This window comes from Myotis lucifugus, unplaced genomic scaffold (assembly GCF_000147115.1).
Source record: "Myotis lucifugus unplaced genomic scaffold, Myoluc2.0 scaffold_155, whole genome shotgun sequence".
Lineage (NCBI taxonomy): Eukaryota > Metazoa > Chordata > Mammalia > Chiroptera > Vespertilionidae > Myotis > Myotis lucifugus.
The window spans coordinates 2,689,403-2,701,041 of NW_005871203.1; the positions used below are offsets into that span (position 1 = coordinate 2,689,403).

Below are 11,639 nucleotides of genomic sequence, written 5' to 3' on the forward strand. Positions count from 1 at the left end.
CCCGCCACTGACACATCCCTAGTCAGTCTCAAGATGATGTCATAACACATGGAAATGGGGAGGGGGGCACATGTAGCTTTCCCAGATTGAAATATTGCAGACACTGCACTCATTCCACCTTCATCCCAGCTTCCAAGCTCTAAGTTTATGAACTAAATGCCCTCTGTGTCCAGTCCTAGGATGTTCAGATCTTCACGGTGACAGTAATTTGTGGATAAGAGTCCCTGCGCTTGTACAATTACCGCATGCTAATTTTTGCACGGTGGGAGTCTGATGGTACAGTACATACAGACTTTTCCTCCTCCTCTGAAGCATTAGTCTCGGCTGGACTTTGTTATTTGCCCTTCTCCATAATTTCTGGGGCCCAGTTGCTTTAGATTATTAATATGAAGATACTAGATGAAGTGATCCATTTTTAAATAAACGTGACATCTTGCAGTGTGGATAAAAGGCTGCCATGTGTGGTGTTGCTGAGAGCTACTTTACTTTGCATAAAAAAGTCCTTTATTACATAGTTGGTGACACTTGGGCTTTCATTTATTTCTGAACAGCATGATGTAGAAATAAATAAAATTATATCCACAACTGCATCAAAGACAGAAACATCAACGGTGTCTAAATCTCTGAGCTCTTCTTTGGATGATACTGAAGTTAAGAAGGTGATGGAAGAATGTAAGAGGCTGCAAGGTGAAGTCCAGAGGCTGCGGGAAGAGAACAGACAGTTCAAGGTAACAGCATTTCCTTTTCTGATAATCTGAGAAAGGGGGCTTCTTCCCTAGGATTTTGGGGAGGGAAGTTGATGAACCCCTGAATATGTAGGCTTGTTTGTATTTGCACACTTTTCTCCCAGGGAGAAATTCCATAGCTTTCATCAGATTCTCAAAAAGGCCTTGAACTTCCCCTCCCCCCATCAAGAACCTGTGTCTATTTAAACTCTTGTCCCCTGGTGTTAAAAACAAACAAACAAACAAACAAACAAAAAACAAAACCCCTCTCACCTTCCATTAGTGTAAAATGAATATTAGACATAAAAAATAAAGCAGCAGTGGTTATGTGGAATTTACATTTTCAAATCCCATTTCATCCCCACTGGAGGAGAATCTCTTTTTGAAGAGAGTAGATACCGACCTCCATTTTAACGCAGGCATAATTCTGACTTTTGAAGATTCTAAATGAATCTGAACATAAAGCCCTTGTTACACTATGAGCATGGCGATGAGGTTGGAGTTGTCAGAGTAGGTGGAGATTGTGGAAGGAGAAACCCGTGTCCAGCCATGGGCAAGATGGCTGGCAGTGGTGCTGGAGGGTCAGGCTACACTGGGTGGTAGAGGAAGGGGGCGGGGGACTGCTCTCGCCTTGGAGGCCTGTGGTGGTGTGGAAACAACTAGTCAGACTTGAACTAGCTCTGAGTCTAGTGTGTGTTAATCACAGCATCTCCTGGACCTCTTTCCCAAAATACCTCTGCAGCCCCTTCCTGCTTTAAAAGTGTGTCTGTTCTAGACACAGTAGTGAAGAAAACACTTCTGATCATTTGATCAGAGGAACTTTTGTTGCAGCTTAAATTTTGAGGCTGACCTATTCCCTTCATCTTGGTCGTGCCACCCAAGCATGTAATAGGTTTTCGCTCTCTAACTACCACAGCACTCGGTTCTCGTAACAAATTCATTTCCGCCGACTCTTCTCTTTTATTCTGACAGTGTGGTCGGTCTAAAACTGTCAGTGCCTGGGAAGCGGCACTGTCTTCTTTTCCTGAAGAAGTCTTCATTGGCCTCATGCCGTGGAATAAATTAGGAAGCTGACTTTTTACTCTTTGGCTAAAAATCTAAGATACGCCTAAAGCTTCTTCTTGAGTATATTTCTCTTTAGAAACAGAGTTCTGTGCCATTTAAAGTGATAAATAGGTAGAAATAGCTTCTATATAAACCCAATAAAATAAACGCTGTATTTTGCTGTGCCCATTTTTTTTAAGTTAATCGAATAACACTGGTCATTTATCACACTGTGCATCGATATTGGCTATGTCCCATGAGCAGAATATCTTTAAAATATTATCAGGCCAATCTTGACATTAGAAGATTCTTTATCCTGCCAGACACTGATTTCTTGTTTTGTGTTTTTTCATTCTTTTATTTGGCCAACAAATTTCCGGCCCTACCGTGCACCCAGCACTGTGGGTACAAATGAGAGCAGTCCTGCCCTTGAGAAGTTACCTGAGAACAGAGAGACATAGGCACAAACTTTGACATAGAGTGACAAGCAGTTCCACAGGTACATGGAGAGTCGGCTTGGTGGGCTGGCTGCTGCTTGTCTTCAGGACCTGATAGGCACTAGGTGGATGTGAAGGAATAGAAGGAAAAGAAGAAGGGAAAGTGCAGCTGGTTTGTGAGTCCTGGGATGAGCAGATGGGTCATTTGCCAGAGTTCTAGCTGCAGAGTATGGCTGTGTGGCAGATAGGAAGGCTTTGGTGTGTGTCCTGTGTAGGGATGTAGGGCTGGCCTGGGACAGGGAAGGAGGAAGAAGGGCCATTTCCTTGCACACCTGTTGGTGGAGGAATGTAGCCAGGTACCTTTATATATAGGAAAAGCAATGTTGCCTCTTCAATGGAAAATCCATGCACCAAGTAGAAAATATTTGAGATGCATGTATCAAGTTGAGTCACATTTTAATATTCCAAATTCATGTTATTTGAATAATGAGAATCCAGCAGTCTACATGTAACTCATCAGATACCTGTACACAGCTCTGCATTGGAAAACTTCCAGGTCCCCTACTTCCAAGTTTCTTGTGATTTTTATATTCCTGTCTTGAGAGGTACCTATTATTTCAAAAACTGATGACTTCATTAGGGAAGCCTGTTCAATAGAGGAAGGAAGGACAGAGGGGTTGGGGTTGGATGTAGGTGAAGAAGAGCAGCTGGGAGACATGGCCAAAAAAGTGGGTGTGTCCAGACTAGACCATCTTAAGAACTTTTTTCTATAAATCATGGGGAACCAAGGTGTGCCCTGCTTGGATTTGTGGTGCAAAAATGTGTAGGATGGATGGAAGAAAAGAGGGGCTTCTGATATTTTTTAGTGTCCTCAAATCAGCCCCCTCCTAGGCTTCAAAATGAGGAAGTTGGACCACATCATGGGGTCTGAGTGTGGGTATGAAAGCCCCCTGCTAAGCTGTACAGCTGACTCTGCTTCTGGTGTGTGGATTGTCTGAAACGTGCATTTGCTCCCTCAGGAAGAAGATGGACTTCGGATGAGGAAGACGGCGCAGAGCAACAGCCCCATTCCTTCATTGGCCACGGCAGGGAAGGAGGAGGGCCTCAGCACCCGGCTGCTCGCGCTGGTAGTCCTGTTCTTCATCGTCGGTGTCATCATAGGGAAGATCGCCTTGTAGAGGCAGCATGTGGAGGGGGGTCGATTGGATTGATGGATCCGCCATATCATGGGATTTAAATTTACCATAACCATGTATAAAAAGAAATTATGTATGATGACATCTCACAGGTCTTGCCTTTTAAATTACCCCTTCCTGCGCCTGCGAGTGCACCCATACACAAATGTAACACAATGTAACAATCTTTTAGAAAGATACAAATGCATAATACATGATGGGGAAAAGAATGATCTTTGTTAATGATAAGGGAAGCCATGATTAAATGGTAATGGCATGTTGTAAATGTCATTTTAAACATCCGTAGCCTTGGTCCATGTCGCTGGTTACCTCTCTGAAAACACGACTCTCTTCCTTGCCTGGGTGCCGGCCTGGGAGCCAGAGCCCAGCGTGGTGGGAATACCATCCCTCCACAGTCAGCCCACGCTGCTCGCTCGCTCCCAGGCTTCTTGTCCGTGTGATGCCCGGGCCATCAGTTCCTTGGGACTGATGAGCAGAGTCAGCCGCCGAGGAGAATTGTGCTGTGGCGGCATGGGCAGGGTGCTGGACACGGGTGGGCATGGGCACCGACTGGCCCATACTTTGGAAGGAAAAGCCAGTGCTTTGTTCTCTTAAAGGGACCAAGCTAAATTCCTGTTGGTTCACGTCATGTGATTGAACTGTATTCGGAGATGTTTAATGCATATTTAACTTATCTAATGTATTTCATCTCATGTTTTCTTGTCACAAGATTATAGTTAATGCTGTGGCCTAAAAATCACCTGTGCTACATAATGCCGCAGTTGAAGCTGGCATTATGGCCAGAGGGCTGTGGACTCTGCATACGCATATACAGACGTGTGGTTCATTTGAATGTTGGAGAACAGCAGCCAGGAAATATTTTTCTGTGTAAAAAATTAACAAGTATCAGAGGGAGGAAAATTTGTAGTAGCAACAGTAAACTTGATTGTACCCTTTTTAATGGAGAAGAGCAGCCGATCTTTTATATTGTTCTCTCACTGCCCACCCCTCAGCCAGCACTCACACTTCCAGCACAGGAACCCCAAGCCTGGTCCTGATCCGACCTTACAGGTCCAGCTGGGGATCGGGCAGTGAGTTAGGCAGCAGAGGGTTAGGCGAGGGAGTCAGCCGCCGGGGCAGGGAGGGTTGCGTGAGGGGCTCTGCAGGTAGTCCATCTAGCACGTGGTAACTGAGAGTTTGACTGTGGAATCATTTTATGCCGTAAAAGACCAACCCAATTCTGTTTGACTATGTAGCATCTTAAAAAGAAAAAAAGTAAAATAAATCCCCAAAATCCAGAGTTCTTTTGTCATTTTGTCACATTTGCTATATGCGAGGAATTATTATTTTTATCATAATCATTATTATTTTGTCGTTGGAAGGTTGATTTTAAAATGTACCATACCCATGAGAAAATATATGTTTAATTACACACACACACACACACACATTTGGGGTGTTGACTTCAACTGCAAATATAAAAATAAAATTGCTGAACATCGTAAGCCCCGGTCTCCCTTGCCCTTCCATTGCTTTGCCTGCCTCTCAGGGCAAAGAAACCTTCCCTCTGGGTCGAGGAGCCCTGCAGAAGAGACTAGAGGGAGGTGCACTGAGATGGCTCTAGTGTGTGAGTGGGTATAAAAGACAGATTCATCAACAGGAAGACAGTTCTTAGAAGCCATATACCCCGAGTCCTCTTCCCCCGAGTCTGGCTGGGCAGCATGGCCCGAGGTTCTGGCTCTGGTGATCTGGTCAGGACCTAGCCTGGAAAGCGGGAGTCTGGTTAGTCAGTAACTTGCTGTCTTCACAATAAGGTCACTCTGCGTCCTGAGTATGTCCTGCACCTGTCGCACCAGTTGCACTGAGCAGGCAGCCATGGAAGGCTGCCCGTTGTAAATGAGTCTCCGTCGTTTTCCCATGTGGGTCCTGGGAGTGAGCTGCGAGGCATGTGGACTGAAATGTGTCAGGTGTGGGCCCACAGCGGACTAGTCCTTTTGCCTCCCGTGCCGTACCTTGGAGGGAATTGGAGTGGTTAGGAAGGCCGCAAATGTCCCTTGGCTCTGGAGCAGGGGCTGCACACTTGCTCTTAAAGGACATGGCTGTGTGTTCCAATAAAGCTTTATTCACAAAAGCAGTTTGTTGGATTTGGCCTTTGAGGCTGCTGTTTGCTGGTGCCTCCCTAGGTGACTAAGTTCTTAGAGTGCCTGGGAAGCCTCTGTTTTGGGTCTTTGAACGTGACAGCGTTTCGTGGACATTTGGAAGCAGGTATTCAGCTTCTTTAAGAGTATGGGCATTTTGTAGCTAAAAATCAAAATTTTAAATCCAGAGTTGTCTCTTTTTTCTAATTAAACATCCTGTAAAATCTCCCTCTTAGAGGTTCGAACTTGGGGAACACGTTACTTTGTGGGACTTTTTGACTGAGTGGGAGAAGGGAATTCCGCAGTGAGGGTAGTGGCAGGGAGATTGGCTGTTCTCTGAATTGTCCTGGTCAGTAAAGAATGTGTCACAAGAGAATGTGTGAGGGAGCCAGCTCTGCTAAGGTTCAGGGGCCACTTTAAGAGCCGTAACACTCAAGAGCTTGGCCCTGGAGAAACACGCACATTTCGGGGGCCTTTTCTGGAAAGGGAAAACCGAGAATAAGGCAGAGATGTGGATGTGCACGGTCCTATCACATGTTCTGTTCTATCCGGCGAGGGTGGGAGTCAGAAAATCGAAATAAACGGTCACAGAACGAGGCTGACGTTGGTTGGGGTGCTGGCCAGGAACGGAGCTGGGCACTGCAGGCAGGTTGGCCCTGGTTCCATAGCACCTCAGAGCCTGGTGCCCTTGTTTTAGAAATACCCACCATGCAGTTCGAAAGTACTGAGATGTAAGCAATAACAGAGTGCCATAAATTTTTATTGATCGCATTTTTAAATGGATAATTTAAGCTCCCTTGGCACGATACAAAAATACCTCTTGAAGAGAGCAGACTAAAATTTGTAGGTGTGAGGACCTGGCTTTAATTTTTTCTCTCCTAGTTTGCATGTTTTCCCTCATTAGTCTTTCTAAACTGCTGGCACCAGCAGTAATAAATACTGATAAAATCAAAATTGATTTTTACCAGTGGACAGTTTATGCCTAGAGAAATGGCTTATACCTAGCTTATACCTGCATAACACAAAAGGGGGAAAATGAAGAACCTCCAGTGATCCGTGTAAACCTAAACGCTTTCAAACAAATTCTAGGAACAGAATTGCTATCGAAAGATACCAGTGCTGACGGTGGCGAGTCAGACAGAACTGAAGGCAGTGATAGCTCAGAGCTAAATAGCCTTTTAAATTAATTTGAAAACAAGCTGTGTGTGTGTGTGTGTGTGTGTGTGTGTGTGACATGTACCATATGTAAGTAGCTTCCCATTTTTCCAATGGTGCCTATATTGTTTGCACACACAAATCTCTGTATTTGCAAACTCTGAATCTATGCCAAAATGTAATACCATTTGTCATTTTTGGTTCCTTTTCTAGAGAACTGGCCCATTTACAAAGTTTTTTTTTGAGTGTGTGTTTTTTTTCTGGTGTGTTTGTGAAATTCTCGGTTTACAAGAGAAACGTAAGGAGAAAAATGGGACATGGGCTGCAAAGTCACCTGAACACTGGAATGACCTTGACCTCTGAGACTGAGTTGGCAATGGCCTTGGATCCCAGAGCAGCCTCCCCTCCCCCTTTCCTTTGAGCCCATCTGGCTAGAGAAGGCGCAGTAAAACTATGGAGTGAATCAAAAGTTAGGAGTCCTGCTGTTGCTGAAATGGAGTAGGACTTAATCCTAGCCTGAAGAGTATGTGGGTGACTACGGTTCATAGTACGCAGATCCGATCAGGCCCTTGGGACCCCCCTGTACCCCATGTGAAGGGCCTGAATCACTGGGACATTGTCTCAACCTCAGAGTCACACAGGTGACCTCAGGGAAGGCTGTGGTGAGCTAACTCCCCATCTCGCACTGGCGGTATACACCTTTATGCATCTGCCGCCCTCATACCTTACGTAGTTGCTTTACGAGAAAGTGGGTAGAATCAGGACTTTTCTTCTGATGGTTTTGGTTTTGGAACTGAACACATGTCAGACAGTGAAGAAATGCGTTTCCATCTTCCCAGTGCCTGCAGCCTCTGCCACGTGCTCCTGGAAATGAGTCTGGGGCTTCAAGGAAGCAAATGAGCAGTCTGTCTTGGGAGGGAGGGAGGGAGGAGGGTGGTGGCCCAAATTAACTGGGAGCCAGGACAGCTCATTAGAATGGGTGTCACAGGAGAGGCCTGCCAGGGTTAGGAAACAGCCAGCTGCTGGTCTCCGCTCCCCCGAATCAGGTTGCATTTCTCCGGGAAATCGCCAACGGGAGCCAGTAATAGCAGGCCTGATCCGGAGCACTGGCTGGGAGGCAAACCTGTGAGGCTGGGAAAGGAAATCGCAGGCCAGATTCCCAAACCCTACTCCTTATCCGAGTCCCACCGGCAGCAGACAGCCTCTGAGACCATTAGTTGGGGCGCATAAGGCCACCCCCAGCTCAGGTCGACAGACTCAGACCTTCCTTTGAGGGGTTGCTTGACACCACTGACAAATAAGGTTTTGTTTTAATTTATTTTCATTACAGAGATATTTTGAAAAAATTTAGAAGACGTGTGCTCACATGCACGGCTGTGCATCATAGTTAAAAGTGAAACCATGGAGGTGGATGAGAGGCTTCCCCATTAATGTAATTACTTCGGATTTTTTTCTTAATGGAATTAATTCATTAGAAAATGTTGGCATCCGATCCGTAGGAAAGGAAGACAAAGCTAGCAACAAAAATATAGCTATTATCTCACTTGCCATAAATATTTGCAATTATGATACCTTGGAATGCTGCCACGATATGGATTGCTTTGATTAAAAGATGTCAGTTGAATAAAACAGTACGGGGGGGATAATAGTTTTCTGCTACTAGATAAATGCTAATGTTTATTTTTAAACCCGGAAACATTGATCCTGTGGCAATGCCCCGTTACAATTACTTTATTATCCTTGGGGGTTGATGTATATTTAATCATTTGGCTAATGGATGTGAGTGCTGTCCTGAGGCTGGCTCGCTGTCCCGCTTGCATTCTGATGAGCGGCAGGAGCCCCCCGGGCTGCTCAGGTGGGGCAGCTGCAGATGGGGCTGCTCAGGTGGGACTGTGGCTCCCGAGCTTCGTTTCACTGGTATCCAAAGCCAGGTCTGGTTGAAACCAAATGGATTACCCTTTATTTTCTGTTTCCCTTCAGTAAACACCGACCAGGGAGACAAATCAGCCATCTTAACACAATTTCATTAAGGCTTCGTGCTAACAAGGACGCATCGCCTTTCGCAGTTGAAGCCGATGATCAATGAGCTTGCGTGTTGCTCACCTTGATGTGATGGCTTTCCATGTAACACCCAAAGGGCTGGTTCTTTTTGCCTGCATTCCCATCTTTCTTCAGGATTTCAGAAGTAAACTAATTTCAGCTGCTACCCTCTCGTCCAGCATTCATTTAGAAATTTTTTTCCCCATTGACCCTTTTACTTGGAATCAAAGATCAGAATTGATTGTCTAATTCTGAGACCACGTGGACAAGAACAGCTTCTTGCTTTTCCTCATTTACTTACTCATTCAGCAAACATTTATCAGTTCACCTTCTCTGTTAATTACCGTGGGAGATGCCAAGAAATTAATCAATGGGAGTGATTGGTTTTTGTTTTTCATTTGTAAGCAATAAGGTGATCCAAGCTTATACATAGACTAGAAAAATGCATTTTGCTCTCATTTCTGTTGGTAGTGTTTCCTCTTTAAAGACAGTTTATAAACTGCCATTTGGAATTTCCTATAAGAAACTCAGAATGATCTATTTAAATGTTCCCTTCGCCTCCCCTCTCCTCTTTGAGTCAAGAAGTATTTTAGTACGTCCTGCTGTCCTCCCTGCTTTACATCTTTTTGTCTGTCTGGAGAGATCTCAGCGTGTTTTCATTGTGACTTCAATGTACATTAACATTTGGGGAATTTAGTGTTTTAAGGATGTCTTAGAATGCTTTAGATTGCATATTTTTTCTTGGATGTATTTTAAGTTGAATATCCTATTTGGACATGGGATTCATTTTAAAAGTTGGTGCAGGAAAGGATTCTCCACCGTCATACATTCTGGTTATTTGATATGTAATCGGTTGGAGGTTTTCTGGCTAACGTGGCATTTGCCAGAGGGAAGGAGATGTATTTCCACTGTGTCCAAATCCAAAGAGACATGCACACCGTGCTCTCACATGTTCCATGGCAGCCTGAAGAAGCCTGCCCTGCCCAGGCACAAACTTTTGTACTAGTAGTCTCTGTGTTATGTTCAATAAACTCTGCTCTGAACATATTTAAGGGATGCTTCAGTGTAAAATTATTTTGAATGGATGGCTTAAGAGCCTTGAGATGTGCTTTAGAGAACATTCTAGAGCCCATCACTACTCTGCCAGTGCTGCTTAGGAACAGAAAATTGGTTTAAATGAAAGATTATAGGTATTTTGCGCCAGAAAACAGACTTAAGAGATGGCTTTGGTCAACGTCCTCATTTTTCTGATGAGGAAACTCTTGCCCAGAGAGCCATAGCTTGGGGGCCAGGCCTCACTTCCTGGGTGGGCCCCCTGTCAGAGGTTGCAAGGTGGGGTGGACCCTGTCCCAAGCAACAGTTGACAGTTTCAATGTCACAATGTTATCTTGTTGACATATTAGTGAAAAATTTTTAGCTGCTTTTGTCAAAGTACTACATGCAAATGGTAAGACTTCATTGAAGCAAGGCCAAGGGGCAGACAGTACAAAGTGAGCCCTTCTCTAAGCTCAAATCCCCTTCCCTTTTCCAGAAACGGTTGGTTTATGTGTTTCTTGTTTGACTCTCTCTAAGAGATCCTCAGAGTACATATGTCTGCGTGCACACATGTCTGTGTGCACATGTGTCTGTATGCACATGTGTGTGTGCACATGTGTCTGCGCACATGTGTCTGTGCGCATGGCCATTGCGTTTTCCTACAAGTGGCAGCACGCACTACCCATTCTGTTGTGCGTGTTGTGCTTTGACTTTGTATGTTAGAGATCATTTCATATCCGTGTGTTTGCTCAGTGGCACTGTAGTTTTCCTCGGTGTGATGGGCTCATAACTCACTGAGCCAGCCCTCTACTGGGGGCGTTTCTGTAGTTTCTAGTCTTGCTGCTGCAAACACAGCTGTAGCAAACACCCCTGTAAATGAGCAAGAATGTCCAGACAGTTTTAGAAGTGGTTTAGTTTGTCTTCCAGGGAGGGTGCACCTACTCCTGGTCCAGGACCACCCGCATCCCAGCCCTTCCTGCAGACTGTGTTGTCTGCTTCCCGTGTCTTTGCTCATCTGAAGAGGGCATGTGATTGCTTAGCTTTAATTTGCATTTTTTTTGCATGAGGTTGAGGTGCTTTTCATATGAGTTAAGGCCATTTGAACACTCAGGAAGATGTGGAGTGAATAAGGTCAGGGAAACAGGCTTTCCACACTCAGGGCTGATAACAGCAGCAGAAATGAAGGTTCTCGGGCATACTCACGATGTGGGCACGGGGATCCATATTATTCTAGGAATAGGGATCGAAGCAAAGGGTATAGACATGGGTTGGGCAGAAGGAAATAAGTAGCCTCTACAGCCAACTCCTGGAGCTCCGACCTGTGCCCTGTACGAGCTCACTCACTATTGTCCTTGTCCAGATGCCTGTGTCACACTTGTGTGTGGGGGTCCTGTTGACTGGTCTTCACAGACAACACAAAAGAGGAGGCAGGTTTGAGCATCTCAGACACGAGCTTCTATAAGAGGGGCTGAAAATGGTGGTAATCATTAAAGGGTTAAAATCAGAGCTGTGACAGAAGCATTTTCTGAACAATAGAAGGAGCTGTTCTGAAGAAATAACTGCACTGACTGGCCATTATCTGTCAGTGCATTTGAGGACAGACCTGCCCCCTGAGGATGTGCAGGGTCCTGTGACAGGTGTGACGTACCCCATGGGAAACCGGAAACACTCCAAACTTCACTTCCTACTTTTGTCTCTGTTTTCTTAGCAACGTTCGACTGCTCAAGTCACTTCAGAGAAGAAAAGGAATAGTAAAAATTTGGAGAAACACAAAATCAGTGTTTGGACTTTTGGAAAAACGTACCTTTATGCTACTTCAAAAAAAGTGTTAGGGAAGTGGGAAGGAAGGACAGGTGTTCTACAGTTAAGCCAAGACCCATGGTTATATTG

The 11,639-nt window shown here is 45.0% G+C and overlaps 1 protein-coding gene across 1 annotated transcript in view; it reads left to right on the forward strand.

Annotated features, from left to right (window-relative positions):
- Positions 1-4,681, forward strand: part of VAPB (VAMP associated protein B and C) — a 60,085-nt gene extending 55,404 nt beyond the window's left edge. The window contains exons 5-6 of the mRNA XM_006095425.3: positions 552-728; positions 3,226-4,681. Of these exons, the coding sequence (XP_006095487.1) occupies positions 552-728; positions 3,226-3,384 (336 nt within the window). The 3' untranslated portion in view covers positions 3,385-4,681. The remainder of the gene's footprint in view (positions 1-551; positions 729-3,225) is intronic.
- Positions 4,682-11,639: the final 6,958 nt, after the last annotated feature.